This window comes from Schistocerca americana, chromosome 3, assembly GCF_021461395.2.
Source record: "Schistocerca americana isolate TAMUIC-IGC-003095 chromosome 3, iqSchAmer2.1, whole genome shotgun sequence".
NCBI classification, from domain to species: Eukaryota; Metazoa; Arthropoda; class Insecta; order Orthoptera; family Acrididae; genus Schistocerca; species Schistocerca americana.
Window position 1 is genome coordinate 170,336,110 of NC_060121.1, and position 25,472 is coordinate 170,361,581.

The 25,472-nt window shown below is 44.4% G+C and overlaps 1 protein-coding gene across 1 annotated transcript in view; it reads left to right on the forward strand.

The window, feature by feature from the left end:
• Positions 1–25,472, forward strand: part of LOC124605949 (toll-like receptor 2) — a 345,947-nt gene that overhangs the window by 231,668 nt on the left and 88,807 nt on the right. Inside the window, exon 9 of the mRNA XM_047137910.1 lies at positions 15,829–16,139. Within this exon, the coding sequence (XP_046993866.1) occupies positions 15,829–16,139 (311 nt within the window). The remainder of the gene's footprint in view (positions 1–15,828; positions 16,140–25,472) is intronic.

Below are 25,472 nucleotides of genomic sequence, written 5' to 3' on the forward strand. Positions count from 1 at the left end.
ATAAAAAAATCAACGTCAGCGTCTACTGGGCAAAAAAAACAGTGGGGTGTTTGACGGTTGGCATGTGATTCCCCACCCCTATTCAAGACAAAAGTTTATGTAACTAAACCTGGTCCCGTCAACAGGTTTAATACAAATGCGATTTAGCCGCACGGGATTAGTCGAGCGGTCTGGGCGCTGCAGTTATGGACTGTGTGGCTGTTCCCGGTGGGGGTTCGAGTCCTCCCTCGGGCATGGGTGTGTGTGTTTGTCCTTAGGATAATTTAGGTTAAGTAGTGTGTAAGCTTAGGGACTGATGACCTTAGCAATTAAGTCCCATAAGATTTCACACACATTTGAACATTTTTGAACAAATGCGATTTAAGAAAAGGAGTCTCTGGCAACGCTGTAACTGCGTGCAGCGTGGCTAACAATAGGTAGCATGAATCCTGTTTTGTGTCAGAGCTGTCCCATTAGCTCAGTGAGACGAGGCAATGCCGTCGGGAATGGATATGCAGTCTCCCCAATATTCGAGTCACATTCACGCCGTTGTTTTTTTTTTCAGTTAAGACACCTCCACTGTGCGATATCCTGTGTTTTTCGTTCTGTTTTTGATGCCTTTATGAACTTCTTATGGATGTAAACGGTCAGTTTGTTTCATCCGTGACACAAATAAAACCAATAGAAAATAACAGTGGATGCAGTAACATCGTCTGCATCCAACGAGGTACAAAAAACACAATAGGTGTTTTAGATTACACATTATGCTGCGCGCAGTGATTGCATCTTGTACATTTGACGTCCAGACTTATCTTCAATCGACGTATTCACCATCTACCATCGAAATTCGTACCAGGGACGGATTCATCAACAGAGATTGCGGCTATAACCTCAGCAAGGCATGGGAACCAGCACTGAGTCTAATTAAAAAGAGGCTCAGCAAAGAAAACGAATGAGCGACCAGGGCGGACGAGGCAGTTACACCAACGCCACCACAGACACCTCTCAGCGACCGCTGACGCGCGGCCGCGGGAGGGGACCGCGGAGAGAACGCCTCGCGGGGGAAGCGGATTTAAGACGGCCGCCCGCCCTCAGGAGCTCAGTTCGTCAGCCACCTGACGATGGCGACATGTCTGATCGCCGAAATATTGTGCCCGTTGGACACTATGGACCGGCAGTACAACCGTGGACTGTTCGAGTATGGAGGACGTATTCGACATCTGCGGCAGACACTCGGGGACAGCCCGGCCATTTGCCTTTACACAAACAACCTGTTTCAAGTAATTTTTCATGTCATCGTCTATTGCTGTGTGCTGTAGGAGGATCCACACCATACCTAGTACGCAAGTCACGCTGAACAATTACTACTTCCCGCACTGTGCGAAATGTATAACATAAAACGTTAAAACGTTTTCTGTTGTCCCGACCCAATTTTTACTAGAACTGATGAGGTCGCTCACTGCTGCTACAGTTTAAAACTCGGGAGTTTGCTCTTTCCAACAGTACGTTGTTCACGCACATATCTCAAATAAGGCAATAGTTATGATTATATAGGGTGTTACAAAAAGGTGCAGCCAAACTTTCAGGAAACATTCCTCACACACAAATAAAGAAAAGATGTTATGTGGATATATGTCCGGAAACGCTTAATTTCCATGTTAGAGCTCATTTTAGTTTCGTTCTTCCACCTACGCTCAATGGAGCACGTTATCATGATTTCATACGGGATACACTACCTGTGCTGCTAGAACATGTGCCATTACAAGTACGACACATGTGGTTCATGCACGATGGAGCTCCTGCACATTTCAGTCGAAGTGTTGGTAGGCTTCTCAACAACAGATTCGGTGACCGATGGATTGGTAGAGGCGGACCAATTCCATGGCCTCCACGCTCTCCTGACCTCAACCCTCTTGACTTTCATTTATGGGGGCATTTGAAAGCTCTTGTCTACGCAACCCCGGTACCAAATGTAGAGACTCTTCGTGCTCGTATTGTGGACGGCTGTGATACAATACGCCATTCTCCAGGGCTGCATCAGCGCATCAGGCATTCCATGCGACGGAGGGTGGATGCATGTATCCTCGCTAACGGAGGACATTTTGAACATTTCCTGTAGCAAAGTGTTTGAAGTCACGCTGGTAAGTTCTGTTGCTGTGTGTTTCCATTCCATGATTAATGTGATTTGAAGAGAAGTATTAAAATGAGCTCTAACATGGAAAGTAAGCGTTTCCGGACACATGTCCACATAACATATTTTCTTTCTTTGTGTGTGAGGAATGTTTCCTGAAAGTTTGGCCGTACCTTTTTTGTAACACCCTATATATATATATATATATATATATATATATATATATATATATATATATATAAAATCGGGCGATTCTTTTTGATACATCCTGTGTACCTGTTGGCAGATTTTAATATGGGTTCGGTCCATCCTTCGCATTTATAACGGCTTGAACTCTACAAGGAGCACACTCAGTAAGCAGCCTGTCTGTGGACGAATGGCGTTCCATTCTTCCTCGAGGGTCGAAACCAGAATAAAAACTGATGTTAGATGACGAAGTCGACGTTCTAACTCGTAGTGAGAGTCTTCCATTGGGTTCAGGTCGGAACTCTAGACAGGCCAGTCCATTTCAGGAATGTTCAAAAAATGTTCAAATGTGTGTGAAATCTTATGGGACTTCCTTGCTAAGGTCATCAGTCCCTAAGCTTACACACTACTTAACCTAAATTAGCCTAAGGACAAACACACACACACCCATGCCGGAGGGAGGACTCGAACCTCTGCCGGGACGAGTCGCACAGTCCATGACTGCAGCGCCTTAGAGCGCTCAGCTAATCCCGCGCGGCCCAGGAATTCTATTGTCCACGAACATCATAGATGCTGCTGTATGACAGGGTGCATTGTCATGCTGATAAACTCATCGTCTCGGAACTGTTCCTTCACGCAGTACGTAATGCTGTCAAATGTGTTCAGATGGTTCTACATTTAGTGTATTCGTAAACGAGAGCATACCATAAGCACGAGAAACACCCTGTTGCCGTAACACTATGTTCTCTGTATTTTTCTGTTGACGCTACAAATGTTGACATGCAACGTTTTCCAGGCATTCGCCAAACCCAAACCCTTCCATCGGAGCGCCTTAGGATGTGGTATGATTAATCAATCCGAATCACACGTTTCCAGTCATCAGCTATCCAGACATCACTCTTTACATCGTATCAAGCGTCGCTTGGCACAAAAGTACAGAAATTTATAGTTTATGAGGAGCTGCTCGATCATCGTGCCTCATTCTTGTTAGCTCTCTACACGCAGTCACTGTGCCAGGTGCGCTGTAGCTAGCGCTTTGGAACTCGGCTGATTTCATGAGATATTTTACAACTACCGTCAGTAATGTTCGACGCTCCTTTTATAGTGGTAAGTCTGCGTCTCGTGACATCTCGTGGCCAGTTCCACTTTGCGTAGGGGTGTGCCGATACTTCGTTCAGACAGTTATCAAGGGATACAGAAAAAGCAAAGAGAACAACAATTTACAGCTCAAAACAACTAGCTGGAGGTTTCTTCTTTAATTTAGTCGTCTTCCCAGAAATTGTCACCACGAACGGAACGTCGTATTCAACCAAGGCTCGCCACTTATGTTCCAGGAAAAACACAGCACGTATTGTCATACTCCGGAAAACATATCTTCAATCGTAGAATGCGACCGTACCTAACGGTTACTGCTGAGTAGTTGTTCTTAATAAACAGCATCCCATAAGAGCAGACCAGTTGCTTCTTTACCTTCGGTTACTGCTACGTCGGGTACTTGGGCTGTGCAGACTCTGTTTAAAAAGAATAATAGCTCGATGTACTCATTGGGTCCAGCCGCGTACGTCTGCTTTAACGTCCCGCAGCTAATTCGCTGCAGATATTAAATTGTTGCGTGATCCAGCAGCCAAATAGTCTATGCTTTGGCCAGAATTGTGAACTAATGAAATTCGCAGAAACACAAAATAAAAGATAAATGAACAACTGAATAACGAGGGCTCTATTCTAACGTCCGTTAATTGATGTAGGTGACAGAGAATTATGTTGAATAACTTTGATTCAAGAAAGGACATCTCGGATAAACGGGAATTTGAGATACAGACAGACAGAAAATACCCTTATCAAACGCAGTAAAATTACGTTGAAGGAGTTAAGACAATGGAAACAAAATCCCCAGATTAAACATCAAAGACTCGCGAAAATTAAGTCCATTTCGTGTTCACAATACATGAAAGATTCACCAGTTCAAAATAATTCAACACGATCATTCACAAATTAACACGCGCGTTACAAAGAATAGAAACTCATAGTGTGTCTCTCCGCAATTCCGTATTGCAAGCGAAAAAGATGAGAGTCCTACTATGGGGTACATTCAGACCTCTCGAATTATAAATAAGCTTCAGAAGTATGATAGCGGCCGTTCATAGCCCAGAATCACACTCGTTACCAGAGGCGGGTCCGCCTCCTTCTAGTGTTCAGCATCGCTCCCTTGAGCTCTTCACTCGAGAGCTCCCCATTTCCACTTGACTCCAGCAGTGTTCCGCCACTGTGCAACTCTCATCGGCTGAAGGCCATCCCCACCGAAAATACATCGTTCTCAAGCTCTACAAACATGCTCTGATTTAACATGACCACTTTCCAGACAAAACTAATATTTTACAACAACATTTAAATAAAGAAACGTTATAAACGTTATAGTTCACAATATTTATAAAAGATTTGTCCATAAATAAATATGCCAGTATTCTTGTGCAAGTGCGCTAAAGTTAAAAGACCACAGATTATAGATAAATATTATTTATATAATTGTTTATGCCTCCTTAACACAAGCATCTTTTGGTTCTCTTTTCAATTATGATGTCTGCCAACACATGCGGTTGACCAATTTTAAGTAAGCTTATTTGTTTAATAGCATTTGCGATCAACATTTTATAAAGTGATTAGCAGAATACTAAACTGTTTCGTAAAAAAGTACGCAAGTTTGACCAAATATTAGGTGCTGATACTGTATACATTTTCTGTGTAATTGTGGAGAATAGGACCTTCAGACAAACATTTGCGTAATGAAAGTGGTGTAAAGTAGTCATAAATCAGTAAATAAAACAGATACAGATGCTTAGATTTCAAGGATATTAGCTGTAGCGCAATGCTATCATCTGAGATATCGTTATGTTGAAATCGCTTGAATCAATTAGAAGTTGTTGGTTCAGAGGTTCCTTACGAAAATGTATATTCTCTGAGAGACAGTGACTTTTGTAGTTTTAAAGGTACTGAAATACTGTTGTCTCATTGGATGCGCCTCACTTTCCTGAGACCGTAAATGTATTCAGATTTGCAATAGTATTTGATGTGAGTTATTGTCGAATCTCAGACAGCTGAAACTTAGCTATCTTTAACACTGTCTGGCACTCCGCCATTTCTTAGATCATCTCCTGCAGAAAGGCCATGCGAGTAACAGCCCTCCAAATTCCCAGCGTAGGTATTTTGACCACGTCTTGTCCTTTGTTACCGCACGTGCCGTGTTTGCAGCGGATGTGTTGCGATTTTTACGGAAACCTAACTGGTATCCGTCTAGTCCGTTGTTTGTAGTTAGGTAGTTTGTTAAGTGGTCCTGGATTGTACACTGATCAGCCGGAACATTATGAAAAAAAGTGGAAATTTGTGGTAACACCCTATGGGACCAAACTGCTGAGGTCATCGGTCCGCAAGCTTGCACACTAATTAATCTAAGTTAGACTAACTTACACTAAGGACGACACACAGACACATGCCCGCAGTAGGACTCGAACCTCTGAAGGGGGGAGCCGCGCGGACCGTGACAAGATGCCCGAGACCGCGCGGCTGCCCCGCGCGGCTGAACATAATGACCACCGACCTACAATCGACATAAGACCGTTCATGTAATAGCAACGTCATCTGGCGAGGAATGACTGCTAGTCAGACACCGAGACCGTGCACACAGCATCAGTGAGTGTGCTGTCCGTGTGTAGAATTGGGACGGTATTCGATCTATCTGAGTTTGATCGAGGGGAGTTTGTGATGGCCTGGAGGCTCGGCACAAGAATTTCGGAAACTGCACGACTTATCGGGTATTCGAGGGGTGCTGTGGTGAATGCCTCTAACACAGGGCTTAGGAACTGGCCGGTTTTGAGCGCGAGTACTCGCGTCTGCTCAGGCGCGTGCTCGCGAGCAGGTGCAAGGTCGCGGAGTAGGGAGGGAGGGGAAATGCGCGCGCACGTTTGAATGTGATCTCGCGTTCTTAGCAGATTTAACTAGCCATCTGAATGCTTTGATCATTTTACTACAAGGTAAAGATCTGCTAATTACTCATTTCATAGATCGAATACGAGCTCTTAAAATGAAATTGACACTTTGGGTGAGTCAGCTGGAAATAGGAAACCTAGCTCATTTTCCTAAATTATCATCCATGCAAGATGTTCATAAGAACTGTGAACGTTATTCACATAGTTTAGTTGATCAGCGCTTTCAAGATCTGACAGCACTAGACAGTGATTTTGATCCGTTCTCTCCATATTCAGCGAATATTTAAGAGATTCGTCCTGAGCTGCAACTATAAATTATTGACCTGCAGTGTGACAGAGAATACAGAGACAAATTTCAGAACAAGAAAAACATTTTGGAATTCTACAGACACTTCCCGCAGGATAGATTTCCTCGTTTGCACAAACTGGCGGCTACAATAATATCAATGTTCGGCTCCACGTATGTTTGTGAACAACTGTTCTCTGCAATGAAATGTAACAAGACGCGCCTGAGAAACGCATTGTCTGATCGAAATTTAAACTGCACGCTGTGCCTAAAATGCACAAGAACAATTACTCCACAATACAATTACTTACACAATAAAAGGTGTCACTGAAGTGTGGTATTCTCAGTTATCTTGTACTTTTTGGCCTTTACAATTGCGTCTAACAGTTCACAAATTAATGCGAATGTAGAGGCATACACTAAGCTAATAAAATTATGTGGCATGTGTACATTCTCCTTTATTTGTTTCATTTGTCGCAGTTATAATTCGTGAGTGATATCCCTGCAGGTGGCTGCGGATTTACATTGACTGGCGGCAGCTGTTGTGTGCCCCACGTGACTCTCCCCACTCTCCGCTCTGGTCCGGTAGTGGGGGTAGCGTGCTCGCGCTGCTCCGTGCTCGCGCCTTGCTGCTCACAGCTTGCTCCGCGAGCACGTATGTTGTGAAGTCCTACTCTAACACGTGGCGAAACCAATGTGAAACCACTTCAGAAGTCGTGGAGTTTCGCGGCCTCCACTCATTACACATATCGTACGTCGTAGGTTGGCCAAACTAGTAAAACACGACAGGGGGAGAACTGTGGCGGAACTAAAACCAAACATTAACGCTGGGAGAGTACAAGTGTGTCTGAACACACAGTGCATCTAACAATTCCAACGATGGGCCACTGCAGCCGACGGTCCATGCATGTGTCCAATGTTAACACCACAACTCCAGCTACGACTGAAATTGCCACATGATCATAGGTACTGGACGTTGGTACAGTGGCAGAGAATTGCATGGTCTGATGAACCCGATACCTTCTTCATAGTGCCAGTGGGAGGGAGTACGAATCCATCGTCTTCCAGGGGAACAGCTTCTTGTCACCCGTACTGTGGGATGGAGACAAGCCGGCGGTGGCTCCATTATGCTCTGGGGGTCATTCACGTGGGCATCCATGGATCAAGTTGAGCTCGTGTAAGGCATCACGGCAGCCAAGGACTAGTTGCAGACCAAGTACACCTCTTCATGATGGTCATGTTTCCCGACAGCAATGGCATTTTTCTACGAGATAATGGGCCATGTCACAAGGCCAGGAGTTTGATGGAGTGTTTCGGGGAACACAGTGGTGAGTTCCAATTGATATGCTGGCCCCCAACTCGCCAGATCTGAACCCGACCGAACGCATCTGGGATGTGATACAGCTTGGCGTCAGAGCTCATCGTCCCCCGTCCCCGGAATATACGGGAATTAGGTGACTTGTGTGTGCAGATGGGGTGGCAACTCTCTCCAGTGACCTAACTATGTCTCACTGGTTCCATGCTACGACGCGTCGCCGCTGTCATCGGTCCCACAGTTGGACATACCGACTGTTAGGTAGGTGGTCATAATGTTCTGGCTTATCACTGTGTACCCTAAGGCCTTGGACAGTGCAGAAAGAAAGAAAATACCTCGGTAATCAGAGGGTGCCGCGGAAACGTCCTTTTTTCGTAGGGGCTTAACTATCCCCTCTTTCCAGGCCTCAGGGAAAACACTTGCGGAGTGGTTAAAGAGATCTGTTGTAGTGGGCAGTAGTGGGTCAATAATAAGTAATAAGCTTCATCATTGGGACTGCGGTGCCATCATCTCCAGTAGAAGCTGATCTGATATGGATGATAGTTTTTTTTGACGGTATTGCAAGTAACATGCTTTCGATAGAAGTTTTTGTGGCTGCAGTCTCGTTAACCCCCATGAAATGATCAATGAGCCAATTCGTTTGTTGTTAAATTGTGGTTGTAGGTAATGTGAGGTACCGTTTCAGTTCTTCGGCTGGGACGACAATGGGATCAACTACTGCTTTTACTTTGCGTATACCTGGACCATACAGACTTTTCTATAGGACAGCTGATCTGTTTCTGTTGTCGGTTAATGTATGGATGTGCCGCAGCTTTGCATTTCGCGCAGTTTGATTGACTCTGTTCCGCTTCTGCTTGTAGGCAACATGATTTTCAGCCTTGGGCTGAGTCTGTATGCCCGACGTGCAGTCTCTCTGAGATTCATGCGCCGTTTTCGTTTTTCGGTTAGCCACGGTGCAGATTTCCTTCCTACTTTTCCAATCTTTAGGGGAGCATATTTGTTATAGAGTGGACTAAGTCATTAGTCATTTTTGTAGTTCCGTCAGTTCTCCCACAGTCGCCAAATCAGTTAAAGCAGAGGTTTTAGGATACGTATCCACAGAATGGCTCTTATGCCATACATTTCTTTTCCGCATATCGCTAGGTGACAGTATCTGGCTTGACAGATGGTTACAATGTCTGTGTTTATACCATGTCTGTATCTTCCAAACACGATGTACTTCATAAATGCATACATGTCACTTACGAATACAGCTGTGGTAAGCATTACGAAATAGATACGCATTGTGTGACTATCACTGACGTCAGCATCTTACGTCATGTTAAATTTGTGCCGAACCGGAACTCGAACCAAGATTTCCCGTTTATCCCGAGCGTCGCCTTAACAGCTTCGGCTGCTCGAGCACGCCTCAAGGACCGATCCATTCATCCATGTGTCACGTAGTCTCAGGCCTTATGTTCACAAAGTTCGCGATTTCCGCACAGGAAAACATTTTAGCTCTTCGAGGTGTGGCCGAGCGGTTCTAGGCGCTTCAGTCTGGAACCGCGTGACCGCCACGGTCGCAGGTTCGAATCCTGCCTCGGGCATGGATGTGTGTGATGTCCTTATGTTAGTTAGGTTTAAGTAGTTTTAAGTTCTAGGGGACTGATGACCTCAGATGTTAAATCCCATAGTGCTCAGAGCCATTTGAACCATTTGAACCGAGGGTTGGATACATCATTGATGGTTACAATGTGTGTATTTATACAGTGTCTGTATCTTCACAATACAATGTCCTTGGGACATGGATACATGTCTGCTGTATGCGGAGGCTAATCTCAAGGATTTTGGTATCCGCAGCGGATTCGCGCCATGCCCCCTCCCCCCCCCCCCCCCCCCCCCCCACACACACACACCAAGTCAGTGGCCTCGGACGCGCGGCGCCTTTGATGCAAGGTGTGCATTACAGGCATACGTTACGAAACAATTTGCAGCGCAGTAACGGCGACAAGTTGTGTTGTTCAGGCTACACACGGTAGTGAATTGCGACCTCGCTTCAGCGAGATTAATACGCATACTTACATGTGTTATGCAATTTACTGCAGTTCTAGCATTAAAAAATTATATAGCCTCTGAAAAAGAATGTGTGTGTTTTGCCGCTGATACCGGTAATTCCCCAGAGCGAGTAAAGAGTTTTAAAAATAAATGTGGAAAAATTTTAAAAATTTGTGTTTGTTTTCTGTTTACTTTAAACATATCCTTGAAGTGATATATCCTTTACCCACTTTTTTAACGCTTTACTTTCATATTTGTCGATGACCATAACAATTTTTAATTAGGTTGCGGTACAGTTTTTGGTCTCTGTTTAACTAGAATTATATTATTCTGAAATATCAGTTACGGTAAGACCGCTTTTCAGTCTTTTTATTGATTACCGGTTTCGACAGATCTGTGCTAACATAATCAGATCTTGTAACTTATTAACATTCGCCATTGTGTTGGTAGGACACCAGCACCGGATGATCAAATGGTTCAAATGGCTCTAAGCACTATGAGACTTAACATCTCAGGTCATCAGTCCCCTAGAACTTAGAACTACTTAAACCTAACTAACCTAAGGACATCACACACATCCATGCCCGAGGCAGGATTCGAACCTGCGACCGTAGCGATCGTGCGGTTCCAGACCGAGGCGCCTAGAACCGCTCGGCCACCAGCGGCCGGCACCGGATGATCTGTGTTTCATATTTGTGGTATTTTGTGTTTCATTTGCTGATGTTCCTCGCTACCATTTATTGTAAAACGACGCAACATCACTACGTGGCTTGCAAATTTGTAAAGATCATGAGCGTCTGCCAATATCTTAATACATCCGATTATGACAGCCCTGGTCTGTCTATACCAGTAAACAGTAAAGAGAGTTACAAGCGATCTTGGCGTACCTGATATCTGAGAATGATACAACAATTCAGACCGCCCCCAGCTGTTGACACAACATCAAACACATATGAACTGTACCTGTTGCTCGTGGGAAATTTTTTGAAACTGCGCTCTTATCTACCTTTTTAGATAAGTCGAGAGATTCATTACTACCACGAAACTGCTTCCAAATATGACATGGAGGAGTTTAATATCAAAAAGGCAAATTGTTCAATTAACAATTCATGTTTTCTACTCAATGAACAAGCAGAATGCGTCTGAAATAGCACTATATGCATCCACACGTCTTTGTACTAAAAAGAAAAATGGAGATTCCCTGATGATAATAATAATAATTATTATATTTAGCACTTTGTAATGTGATTAAGAATTGATTCTCTGGGACGGTGCTTCCATTTTAAATATGAAACCACAGTTTTAGCTTGTCGAGTTACATCGCACCATAATTCCACTTCGAACATTACATTGTATTTATGCAAAAACTTGCCGCCTGTTAAATGCAAGTCAGTCTAGCGGAATTATCATAAACGACTAAGGAATCTGGACATTGAGCTGTCGTATTACCTAGTTATGTACTGATCAAAGTTTAAATCTACATACATTCAAAGACTTTGACCCCTATTTGTTCATACAGGATGCCGCTAAACAATTACCAGTTTGAGCGGCACTGTTGAACACAGCCACCATATTCAGTACGGAGAGAGAAGCGCTGCGGCAGCTGTCAGCGCAGTTGCCAGTTCAAATGGTTCAAATGGCTCTGAGCACTGTGGGACTTAATATCTGAGGTCATCAGTCCCCTAAACTTAGAAATAGTTGCCAATATTCGACGTGTAGTGGGCTAGTAACTAATGAGGCAGGGGCGTGGGGGGATTGGGGGGCGGGGGGGGGGGGGATGACCGTCCCCTCCCACCCTTCGGCCCCGCAAAAGCCATTACTGCAGAGCTTGACAATGCCGCACGATTCATTGCAGGTTTCTTGTTAGTAGCATTCTACTGAAATGATGAGTTCCTTGATCAAACATTTTTCCTCGTGCGTTAACTGTGTTTGCTTTCTTACACAAACAGACACAAATAGTCGGTGTATGTCTACCTTTTCGGAGATGATTGAGGGACTCGGCTGTTCAGTACAGCAGGTGATAGTTAAAGTCATAACTATATCAAGCAGAAATTTACAGGCACCAGTCTTTGAATGCTGACCGGAGCAGAGGTTGGAATCTTCCTACACGTCGGTCAGAGGGCCTGAAAATGGCGCAGTAAATCGCCGAAACTGGTAGCCAAATAAAATAACAGTTTGGAAATTAGACGGCTGAAAGGTATTTGCTTTGGCATTCTGTCCAGATACAAATAGATTTTCGACATTAATAAGGTACAGCAAAAATGCACAAATGTTACGTGTAAAATATCGAATGAAGACGTTACCTTTATTTTTGGTGTGAGAGAACGGAAAACCCCAGATCGTCTTCATGTGATTGATCATCTCTCATCACGACCAAACAGTCTTCGGCATCTTCGCTGCTGCTACCCTCATCATCCGGTAAAGAAATTACAATGTTTTATATTGATTCTTTCCCTACGTCTCCCTCTATGTTCGCCCTTACAATCTCTTTCCATATATGGTCCATGACGTTCTTCCGGTTTTCTGGCATTATTCGCGTGACAGCATCATTTATCAGCCTCTCTGTGTCTTGCAACATAAAAGTTTCACTTCGATTAGTGACATCTGCATTTATTTGAGCACAGGCAAGATCGAGGGGGTCGTAATGGCAGTGGTATGACTTTGCGACAATGATTCTTTGATAACATATCAGTTACATATTGCATCTCCTGTGCCTTGTATCGTTTTCCTAATTCCAGAAGTTTCACTTTCAGAACATTCTGTTCAAAGCCTATTTATTATCTTTCAGCCAGATGACTATTTCGTCTCTCCTTGCACCAGCCTCTGGCGCCTTATTTAATTGTACAGAATGGTACAGCACGTTGTCCATTACAAAACCTACCAGAGAGTAATGAACTAGTGTTTAAATGTATCTGCATTCATTTCCTCGTAATAATCGACAGTTTTGTTCACTGAAACACCATCTTAGCATAGGGCACAAAGCTGTTCATGGAGCCAGCGTGAACAATAATTAGTCGCCCTACCTTACCAGCTGGCACACTCATAGTTCCGTGGCGCACTTTTCTGTCCATGTGACAGATCGTACATGACACAAATTGACCCATGTTTCGTCAATCAACACTACATTCTCCGGATTCACGGCTAGCACCTCACGTAGGAAGCGACATCTCCACGCCACAAAGTCTCTGCATTCCATCAGCACTTTTTTTTTTTCGGAGAAATTTTTCCTCTGGAAGACAATTTTTTCTTAACGATGGAGAGACTTGTCGATCCGCCTGTGAACGGACCACTGTTTGACAATGATGTCATCAACTTTTTAAGTGTCGGATTGTCGTTACTGCTGTCGCACGCGTGTATGTGTTCCTTAATTGCATTTTGGTCAAAGTTGTCTGTCTCAGTCGAAAGATACGATCTCTAACTCGACTTTCCTGGCATCGCAATAAGAGGGCTCCCAGCTAAGCTGGCAGCCTCTTTATCATTTGTGTTTCTCTTCACTGTCCTTTTAGAGATGTTTGATGCTTCTGTCACCCTGTCAGTCACTTTGCTCACTGGTATCAAAGGCTCCCCGTTGTCTCTTTTCCTTTCAAAGTAAACAGGCATTCTGTACAAAAATTCGTGTGCTTGAGATTTAAGAGTAGCTTCTTTCCCAAAAGTTCTTTTTTCTGCACTACTGGAACGCATTTTCGACGCTGCAGGGGACTCACAGAATTAGTGGAATCCATGTGTATAAACATAAACCTATACGATACACACAGCACAACTGCCTGAAAGGACGTGTCACCTAACACTGTGGAAACACTGGGGAGTTGCCACGGTAATGTAAATAAAATGTCATGGTCTGACTGGCTGTCTCGAATGCGCGAATCATGTGCACCAAGCCACTCCAACTGAAAGCTCTTCTCTTGCCGTTCAGAATATAACTCACAGAGGTGGTTTCCGAAATTCTGCGACAAACCCTGATCTTCGTATGCCTTCGTTTCTGCATTTCTTCAGCATTCCTTTTTATTAACCCTGCTGCCTACGTAGATCCGTGCTCGCATTTCCTTGAAAAGCATTAGTACTTACCCCACAGTGTGCATATCTCCATGCAAGCACTCCACCAACATTCCTTAGTAATGATCCTGCTGTCCAAATTCCACCATGTACCCATTTCTGCGGCATTCATTAGTACTAACCCTGCTGACTGAATACTTCCATGTTTGCGTTTCTACAGCATTCCTTAGTACTAACCATGCTGTTCACAATCCTCCATGCTCACACGTTTTTGGCATTCATTAGTACTACCCTGCTGTTTATATACTTCTATACTCACATTTTCCTGACATTTCTTGGTACTAATCCTGACATGTGTTTACCTCTGTGCCTGCATTTACCAAGCATTCCTTGGACACCCTGCTGTTTGCGTACCTCAGTGCCCACATTTCCTTGGCAATCATTGCTGCCAACTGCTGTCCGCATACCTCCATGCCCGCACTACCCTGACATTCATTAGTACTAACCCTGCTGTCAGTATTCCTCCGTGTCCACCTTTCTTCAGCATTCCCTAGTACTAACCCTGTTAAATGTATTGCTATATTGCATTTCTCCAGCATTCATTAATACTAACCCTCTTTTCTGTGTACCTCCCAACATTCTGTGGTACTAACCATGCAGTTCACTTACCTATGTGTCTGCATTTCAGCAGTGTTGATAAGCACAAACCTTGCTGACAGCATCTCTCCAGCATTCATAGGACTAACCCTACAATCTATGCCTGCATTTCCCTGACATCCCTTGGTACTAACCCTGAGGTGTACATACCTCTGTGCCCACATTTCCCCAACATTCCTTGGTACTAACACAGGTACCTGCATTCTTCACCATCTCCATTTCTGCAGCACTCCTTAATATTAATCCCGGTGACCACATACCTCTATGTCTGCATTTCTCCAGCATTCCATGGTACTAACCCTGCCACCCACATACCACTGTGACTGCATTCCCCTGACATTCCTTGGTACTAATGCTGATGTGGTCATACCCTTGTGCCCGCATTTCCCTCAACTAAGTTCTAAGGCTGAAGATCACATGCCTCCATGGCTGCATTTCTCCAGCATTCTGTATTGCTAACCCTCCATGCTACCTCTAAGCCCCATTTACCTGAAGTTCCTTGGTACTAACCCTGATATGTGCATACTTCTGTGCTAGCATTTCTCCAAAATTTCTTGGTTCTAACACTGCTGTCTGCATACCTCAGTGTCTGCTTTTTTTCTGGAATTCCTTAGTACTAACTGTTCTGTTTGCATACCTCAGTGCTTGCACTTTTTCGGCATTCCTTAGTACTATACCAGTTATTTGCATGGCATTGTGTACCAATTTCCCTGACATTCCTCAGTACCAATTTGTCTGTCCGCATACATCTGTGCCCACATTTCCCTCAGTCGTTAGTACTAACCCTGCTGTGTGGATACTTCTGCTGTCTGCATGCCACTATTTCTTGGTATTAACCCTGCTGTCCACATATCTCCATTTCTGCATTTCTCCAGCATTCCTTATTACTAAGCCCGTTGTCGATACCCACCTGTCTCTGCATATCTCGCCCGCATCTCGTGGTCGTGCGGTAGCGTTCTCGCTTCCCACGCCCGGGTTCCCGGGTTCGATTCCCGGCAGGGGTCAGGGCTTTTCTCTGCCTCGTGATGGCTGGGTGTTGTGTGCTGTCCTTAGGTTAGTTAGGCTTAAGTAGTTCTAAGTTCTAGGGGACTGATGACCATAGCTGTTAAGTCCCATAGTGCTCAGAGCCATCTGAACCATCTGCATATCTCTGGTAGTCCTTAGTACTACCCATGCATTGTCGGATCGCAACCAGTGAATATTTTGAAAAGTAAGAATATGATTCGTACCGTTAATATTGAGCGGCGGTGTTTGGCCGTGTTCGCAGGACGAGAGGCCCGCGGTTGCGGGCGAGGTGTTCTGCGCGAAGCCGGCGGCGCTGGCGGTGCGCTCGCCCACCGTGCTGGACGGCTGCAGCTCGGTGGACATCGCGGTGGCGGTGGGCGTGCCGATGGCGGCGCTCGGGCTGCTGGCCGGGCTCGTGGCGGCGCTCTGCTACTCCTACCGCTTCGAGCTCACCTACCTGCGCCACATACTCGGCGTCAAGATAGGCGCCGCCAGGCGCGGCCGCCGGCGCCCGGGTGCCGAGGGCGCCGCCGACGACCACGACTTCAAGTACGACGCCTTCGTCAGCTACAGGTGAGTCGGTCCTACACACCGCACTCAGCACGAGCAGCAGCACGTACAATGCGGCGCTACAACTTGAGGAGAAGACGTCCCCGTTTTACTGCTTATAAAGCAGTAGATGATGTTGTTGCTCAACCTGTTAATGGGCAAGTGTTTTTACATGGCCCTTCTGTTCTTACGGGGGCTGTGTTTAATTTTACTATAGATAATGCAGTAGACTATGACCATGGCAATGGTTGGGTTACTGTTGCAATAGCACGTTACCCAGGAGACGAGGAGGACTATTTTTCCCTTCAATTTCCTCAAGGACTGTCACCTTACCGGGAGATTTGTACATTCTTCTACGACCGAGAGAGCTTAAGCTCGTGGCAGGGCGACACAAGCCATACAGGTTTCTTGGAAGGGAGTTAGACGAAGAGCAATCCGCAACATGGGGTGGGGGGGGGGGGGCAGTAGATGGAAGGCTCATAAGCGTGCGGAAGTGAACTCTCCTATAGGAAGGACATCCTACAAAATCGATCTATAGCTGTAGTGAAAGAACGCATCTAAGAGAGACAACCAAAAAAGAAAAATAGGTGTGCTGGGATAAATGAAAGTGGCAGCCCACCACCTGGCTGCCCTGGCTACAGGCCAGTATCCTGTAATGGAGAAATCATAAAATCTTGACAAAAAAGCAAGCCAGATTGATAAATTTAGGACAACCTGGGCATACAACAGAAATAAACGGCTTGGAATAGATAGTGTGTTCAGACTGACTACTTGTAATGACCACTCCACAACAAGAAAACAGGTATGACATGATCTACAGCGGTCTCCCTCAGAAGGAAAGAACCTGTTCTGGTTCAAATGGCTCTGAGCAAAAATGGTTCAAATGGTTTTGAGTACTATGGGACTTAACTGCTGAGGTCATCAGTCCCCTAGAACTTAGAACTACTTAAACCTAACTAACCTAAGGACATCACACACATCCATGCCCGAGGCAGGATTCGAAACTGCGACCGTAGCGGTCCCGCGGTTCCAGACTGAAGCGCCTAGAAACGCTCGGCCACACCGGCAGGCCGAACCTGTTATGGAATCGGTGTTCTATGTAAGAATGGGTAGATCACGTAACTAATGAGGAGGTACTTAACAGAATAGGGGAGAACAAGAATTTGTGTCACTACTTGTCTAAAAGAAGAGATCGGTTGGTAGGACACGTTCTGAGGCTTCAAGGGATCGCCAGTTTAGTGTTGGAAGGAAGCGTGGAGGGTAAAAATCGTAAAGGGAGACAAACAGATGAACGCACTAAGCAAATTCAGAAGGATGTAGGTTGCAGTAGTTACTCGGAGATGCGGAGTCTCCATAGTGAGATCCTGACCGTTGGAATGTTTCCGCAATTGGCGCCCGGCCCAGGACGCTCATTCTCACTGAACTGGTCCATCGTCGCCTGTGCCGGCCTAAATATTGCCCATATGCCAGGGTACTGCTGGTACTATTTTCGGTCACGAGGCCCACGGAGGAGAAAAGGTTTGTAACCTCTTCGGGTGTTCAGGTTGCTGCCTGGCGGCGTGACCGTGCACAGCCCTCTCGTGGAGGTTATCTACAGAGAGGTCGATTGCCCGCATGGCCCACCTGTGTTGTTGGCTGCTGGCTGAGTAGGCGCACGTCCTCGCCAGAGCAATCAGCCTTCTTTGTTTTTGGGATTATTATAGTCTTCTAAAAATCTGTTCCACCTGTCTAATATATATTCCACCTACAGCTGCAATAGTTTTGCGTTGGTTGGGTTGTGGAGGGAATGTAGGCTGACCTAGGTGAATTGTTTCAGCTTAAGTACTCTGACAAATTCTGCTCTAATATCGGATCATCCTGTCCATCTCCATCCACTTCGTGTGCCCTTTCCATAACAATCTCTTCTAGTTACTTAATATTATATCACAACTCTACACATTCCTTTCACCTTTCAGTATCCCCCTCTTTACTTAGTACTAGCTTCTCTTTTCTCATTATTTGATGATATCTATCTCAATCATCTCGTTATCTAGTTTCTTCCTTTATTTATTGTTATTTGTATTCTGCAACTAACAGAGCAGGAGATACCGAATTTATTTCATGTTCCTTAATTTTCTGATAGGTGCTGTCTCTTTCCTTCAGTTATGCTTCCTTGGCAGCATTCCTGCTTCGCCACTCTTCAGTTTCCATCATTGTTATTTTTTGTATGTCTATATTCCCTTTCGCCTGTTTCCTTTACTGAATTTCTTAAATTACCCATCTCATCAAGTAAATGTAATATCCCCTATGTTAAGCAAAGATATCTGGTGTGTCTTCCTTTTTCGCTAGCTGTTCAATTGCTGTTTCACTACTTCTTTTCTTTCGAACCTACCCTTTCATCTCGTATTTCCTTTGTTTGAGGTAGTCGTTGCTTGACGCCCTCTCTGGCTGCTTCAGCTGAAAAGCCTTTTTCACCTCTGCAATGTGCATATATTAGCATATATTCTCCACTGAAAGTTCTTTGAACCTTTGAACATCTTGCTGATCGTGGAAACCCACCTGCAGCAATGGTCTGGTCGTTTCCGAGAATCTATATTGTGTCTGATCTGCAAGTGGCACCACTTCTCACCTGCAACATCTGCCCTTCTCAGTAGAGAAAACGTAATGCACAGGAACCAAATGCCTAGCCTCTTTTATTTATCTTAATCGCTGAATAGCAGGATATTATGATTACAAGTGCCAACATGAGAGTGGAGAAATGGTTTGAAAATTTGTTCTAACATACACAAAGGTGTATAAGTTTTAAATGTTACCATTTTTAAACGCAAGAATTACCGTAGGTCGAAAGAAAAACGCCTTTTACATGCTGCACATTTAGTTTTCATACTTAACTTACGCAACCAGACGCGTTTCGCCTTGCTGCTAGGCATTTTCAATGAGTTTTCTAAAATATTACACGACTGTTTTCGTTCGCACGTATAGGTTGTCGTTTGCAACACAGCTTATAAATTTAGTACTGTCAATTCAACATGAAAGGACAAGAGCGTACAGCTTTCTTTGATGTCTATTTGTTTTTATAGTTAGAGTTTTAACAACTTCATGAAAACAGTTCTGTTCCTCGGCAAATCAGATTCCAGAGGAGTTTCGTCCATATTCGCTATCTGGCTTGGTTCCACACTGCTTTTCCTTCGATATTGCATGATAAAGCGATGGAAAGATAATATTTTGTCTCCATACTCTAGTAGCATTTTCTGAGATGTTTTGGTTCGCATGCTAAGTCCATGACGCTTCAATACCTATAGCACCAACCAACTCCACCCTTAAAGTCTGTTAAGTTCCACTGTAGCTCTAGATTACGAGCATGTTTCTGCATCATTTCTGTATTAATTCCAAAACCATTTTGACGGTGTCGTTGAATCCATTTCAATACGTCATCTTCTAGTTTTAGCCATTTTGCTTTCAGCCCTCTACACATTTTAGTCTTCCTCATTTTTTTTCAGTTCTTCTTTACTATCCCATCAAGCGCTAATGGATTTTTTTCTGTTGGTGGAGAGCCGATATGCCTCTCAGCTACCCTATTCTCCTGCATATGCTATTACTTTCAATTTATAGCCTGCGTCATATGAATACCTTTTCTTTTTTCCCGATACGCAACTGGCTGCCGGTTGTTGTGACGGAGCGGTTCTAGGCGTTTCAGTCTGGAACCGAGCGACCGCTATGGTCGCAGGTTCGAATATTGCCTCGGGCATGGATGTGTGTGATTTCCTTAGGTTAGTTAGGTTTAAGTAGTTCTAAGCTCTATGGGACTGATGACCGCAGATGTTAAGTCCCATAGTGCTCAAAGCCATTTGAGCCATTTAAAACTAGCCACTAACAAAAATATTGTACTGTTACCGATAACACAAATCGCTTTCAATTCAACATAACTGCCATCGTAGACTGCAGTGACGCATCGTAGGCCGGGCATTGCGATGCGTTTGTGATAGTGGGGCGGGAGGGTGACAGTGTCAGCAAACTCGTGAATCACCGCAATTCATGTTCGTCTCATCGCTACACCGCTGCCAGTTGAATCCAGTTTTGCCAGACACAGGAAGGTTTCCCGCCGCATCGAATATATGGGCACTTCTAAGACTGGAAGGAATTCTAAATTAAGCGCTGGGCGTTTTTATATTAATTTCGAGTATAAGACGCACCCTTATTTCGGAGGCAATTTTTCGAAGAAAAAAGTGCGTGTTACAGTCCGTAAAATACGGTAATAGTTATGTCGAATACTTAGAAAATAATAAATGATTTACTTACTTTTTTCCATGTGTCTTATTTTGACTGTCTCTTAAATGATGGAAGGTCTTACATGTTTGACAAGGCATATTTGTTACTTGCTTATTTTTGCCTGTGCATAATGGCATAATAGTTTCAAAATAATGTTACTTGCGCAATATAGACGTAGTTCAAGTACATGTGCCTTGTTATGTAAATTAATGCGAAGTAATGATTTGTGTTTTCCTAAATTATAGAACTTTACAATAAGACTATGTCCTCCCGAAAAATGTTGTGTTTTGAAATTTTAATCACAAATTTCCGACAGCTGGTGCGTCATAATCACAGCACTTATATCGCGATGCAGTTGTACTCCTGGTTCACAACAGATCATCTTTCACGAGGTAGGCAACTTGGCATCTACGTTTCGTTGTCTGTCAATTCAGATTTCTCAGCATTCCCATCATTCTCCCGTGCATAAAACCTGTTGAAGAGCGCCAGTCAACCGACCTTTCATATAATTTCGTGGTTTTATCAAGTTTTGCAAAGTGTCTTTTCCCTGTCTGTGTTTCCCCATATTTTTTTCCATACCAGGGAGGAAGATCTTGCTGGGAACCGCAACTGAGTGTGTTTTATTTTCATTTTTATTACTTTTGTGTTCGGCATAGCATCCGATGTACTTGTAACCACATTTCCTAAACATAGGTCATCGCTTAATTGGAGGAATGTGGGTGCAAATTCCAACCGCATGCAACTTGTTGTATTCAGGTGGACTTTCTTGGTTCAGCTTTGGAGCAGAGCCCTGAGAACGGCAGCTGAGATTAATTTTCGAAGCTAACTTGAGGCACCACTCAGGCGGTGCGTAATATATGCAATCTTTCTTACGGGTGGCCTCGCGTTTAGTTCCTTCAGACTCACACGAAACGCCCACGTTTGTAGCACTTTTAAACGGGGAACCAACGGAAAATTTTGAGCAATAGGAAACAGGCATTCTCTCTCCTGTCTTCTGACTGAAGGAGGTGGAAGGTGCCACTAACGATTTCATTTTATGTGTTCATCAGTTCGGCCCACCAAGCTTTTTCGGTTTCTGGGCACGGAGGCGAGGCAGGTTTAATTGTGAATGGAGTTAGTTAACGACTCTCGGTGTGTGATGAGTTTGATGTACCGCTTCTGTGTGGACTTATGCTCTAATTTTTCATGGGAGTTAGTTCAGATTTCCCGAGTTAAGAAGTTTCTGAAATTTTAAAGTTAACAGCATTATGGGATTCTCACGAGTGATAATTTTGCTGGCATTTAACTAATTGAGATGGGGCCTAACGTGCTCCTCATGCTGTCACTACTCACTCCATGCATCGTGATCCAGACTGAGTTTGTGTTTCTTTCCGCTGCGAGTCATAAACCTGTCCCTGACAACTCAGCTTTTGACAAAACATGATTACCATCAGCTATTCTGCGAATGTTTGTCATTGTATGTGAGCACACATGCGTCCATATTTGCATCCCCAAGCCAATGAGGTCACGTGAGAAAAGTACAAGCCGATTTTCGCACAACCTTTGTTTTCGGAATCCGTGCCGGCTGGCATGGAGGAGGTACTTCATCCGTGACACCTCATTACATTTCAGCTCAGAATATGTACTAAGATTCTGCATCAGATGGATGTCAATAATTTTAGACAATGATTTTTTGATTAACTTCAGCTACCATTCTGTCACATAGTACGTTCAGAGCTTTCTTCCAACTACTGGGCACGTTTTCTGTTCGATGAATGTAACGGTATTCTCACGTTGTCGGTTTTCTACCCTTGGCCGTTTGTTTAAACTTTTTAGGATCAGACCATATGCTATTAGTTACAATGTAACAATGGTTATTTTGTTAGATGTAGTTCCAGAAAGCCAAGTGGCGAATGTTGATGCTCATGCTGCTAGCTAATGAAAAAAGTACTTTGTGTTTCCCGCCGTGAGTACATACAATAGAAGTGGCGTCGATGTAGCCGTTCATAGATTTCGTGGTAGCGGGACAGAGTGAGTGGTTGCTGCTCCAACGAACTGGAAGAAATCGATGGCAATAGTGAAACTGTCTCATCAGTCTGCTTAAATTAAATGTCCTTTCAGAGCTAAGTCCACCCTGTCAACTGGCCAAAGCCTATGACGTGTAGACCATAATATTCTATTTGGCAAATTAAAATGTCGTAACGTAAATGGTACTTCTCGTGCACAGATGAATTCTTGCTTTCGTAATAGAAAGGACAGAAGCTCACTGACGTACTGTGCAACAGCAATGAATCTAATATTACACTACTGGCCATTAAAATTGCTACACCAACAAGAAATGCAGATGATAATCGGGTATTCATTGGACAAATGTGTTATACTAGAACTGACATGTGATTACATTTTGACGCAATTTTGGTGCATAGATCCTGAGAAATCAGTACCCAGAACAATCACCTCTGGCCGTAATAACGGCCTTGAAACGCCTGGACATTGAGTCAAACAGAGCTTGGATGGCGTGTACAGGTACAGCTGCCCATGCAGCTTCAACACGATACCACAGTTCATCAAGAGTAGTGACTGGTGTATTACAACGAGCCAGTTGCTCGTCCACCATTGACCAGACATGAGAGATCTGGATATCTGGAGAATGATCTCGAGAATGTGCTGGCCAGGGCAGCAGTCGAACATTTTCTGTATCCAGAAACGCCCGTACAGGACCTGCAACATGCAGTCGTACATTATCCTGCTGAAATGTAGGGTTTCGCAGGGATCGAATCACGGGTAGAGCCACGGCTCGTAACACATCTGAAATGTAACGTCCACTGTTCAAAGTGCCGTCAATGCGAACAAGAGGTGACCGAGACGTGTAACCAATGGCACCCCATACCATCACACCGGGTGATGGCGATGACGAATACACGCTTCCAATGTGCTTTCACCGCGATGTCGCGAGACACGGATTCGACCATCATGATGCTATAAACAGAACCTGGATTTATTCGAAAAAATGACGTTTTGCCATTCGTGCATCCAGGTTCGTCGTTGAGTACACCATCGCAGGCGCTCCTGTGTGTAATGCAGAGTCAAGGGTAACCGCAGCCAAGGTCTCCGAGCTGATAGTCCATGCTGCTGCAAACGTCGTCGAACTGTTCGTGCAGATGGTTGTTGTCTTGAAAACGTCCCGATGTGTTGACCCAGGGATCGAGACGTGGCTGGACGATCCGTTACAGCCATGCGCATAAGATGCCTGTCATCTCGACTGCTGGTGATACGAGGCCGTTGGGATCCAGCACGGCTTTCCGTGTTACCCTCCTGAACCCACCGATTCCATATTCTGCTAACAGTCATTGGATCTCGACCAACGCCAGCAGCAATGTCGCGATACAATAAACCGCATTCTCGCTTCCCGAGCACGGGGTCCCGGGTTCGATTCCCGGCGGGGTCAGGGATTTTCACCTGCCTCGAGATGACTGGGTGTTTGTGTTGTCCTCATCATTTCATCATCATCCAGGACAGTGGCGAAATTGGACTGAGCAAAGATTGGATAATTGTACGGGCGCTGATAACCACGCAGTTGAGCGCCCCACAAACCAAACATCATCATCATCATCATCAATAAACCGCAATCGCGATAGGCTACAATCCGACCTTTATCAAAGTCGGAAACGTGTTGGTACGCATTTCTCCTACTTTCACGAGGCATCACAACAACATTTCACCAGGCAACGCCGGTTAACAACTGTTTCTGTATGAGAAATCGGTTGGAAACGTTCCTCATGTCAGCACGTTGTAGGTGGGGCCTCCGGCGCCAACCTTGTGTGAATGCTCTGAAAAGCTAAGCATTTGCATATCACAGCATCCCCTTCTTGTCGGTTAAATTTCGCTTCTGTAGGACGTCATCTTCGCGGTGTAGCAATTTTAATGGCCAGTAGTGTAGAATGTGTGCTGTGCTATAGCAATGAAGCTTATATCACAAAGGAGAAACATGTTATGAACAGAATCAGTAGTGAGTCCATTCTTGTCCTTAAACTACGTAAATGTTCTTGCAGTGGTCTAAAAGGTATTTCAAAAACCGTAGCGTTTGCTGATAATACAAGCATACTGCTCAAAGGCCCAAACTTAGCCGCGACAAATACACCTCAGGTGATAGACCAACAGCCCTGTCACAAGTTCTCAACAGTTTGCTTCTTAACTCACAAATATCCTTAACATTCAATTTTAAACAACCATAAAAGTCCTGGTAGCATGAGAAGCATAATTTCGTGATCTTGAAACACTGGTTGCAATATTTCTTGAGTGCCAACAGGATAGAACGTTAAAACAGAAACAAACTATAAGAAAGAACTTAGTTCAGCATGCTTGCTCTTTCAAGTGTCTGTCACTATTCCTAGAATGAATATTTCTTTCTGCAGCCTAGCTCGTGTTGTTCTGAAAGTTCCTGGTAATCAAAACTGTCTGCTGTATCGGGTCTTGAACTCGGAACAGTAACTCTCGTAGGACATGCTCTCACTGATTGACCTATCGAAACGCAACTGATGGCTCGTTAACAGAGCTTTGTCACTATTGCGCTCACTTAAAAGACAAGACTTTGCCTTGTTTGTCTTTTTGACTCCTAGTTGTTTTATAGATTTATCTCCTTGGGCAATGTTCCTAAAGTGAATAAAGCATTTATCCAGCAGAAGCGAGGAGTTAGAATGTCGGATAAAGTAGATGTCAGCACATCTCGCAGATTCCTCTTTAAAGATGTGCTATTTCTTTTACTCAGTTTCCACTACATTTCCTTTTTAGCGGCGTGTGTTGCTAACAGTAAAAAAATGACTGTGAGGCATTGATGGCCGGGAGGCCCCATTCGGGGAAATTCGGCCGCCAGGTTACAAGTCTTATTACAGGTGACGCCAGATTGGGTGATTTGAGTGTCGATGATGAGATGATGGTGAGGACAACACAACACCCAGTCCACGAGCGGAGAAAATCTCCAACCCAGCCGGGAATCGAACCTGGACCCGTTGCATTGGAGGGAAACACGTTACCACTCAGCTAATCAGCTTGACTGCTAGTAGTAAAAATCAAATAAGCTGTGTTTAGAATCCTGCGAACCATTGACGACAGTCAACAGGCCGAATCCGT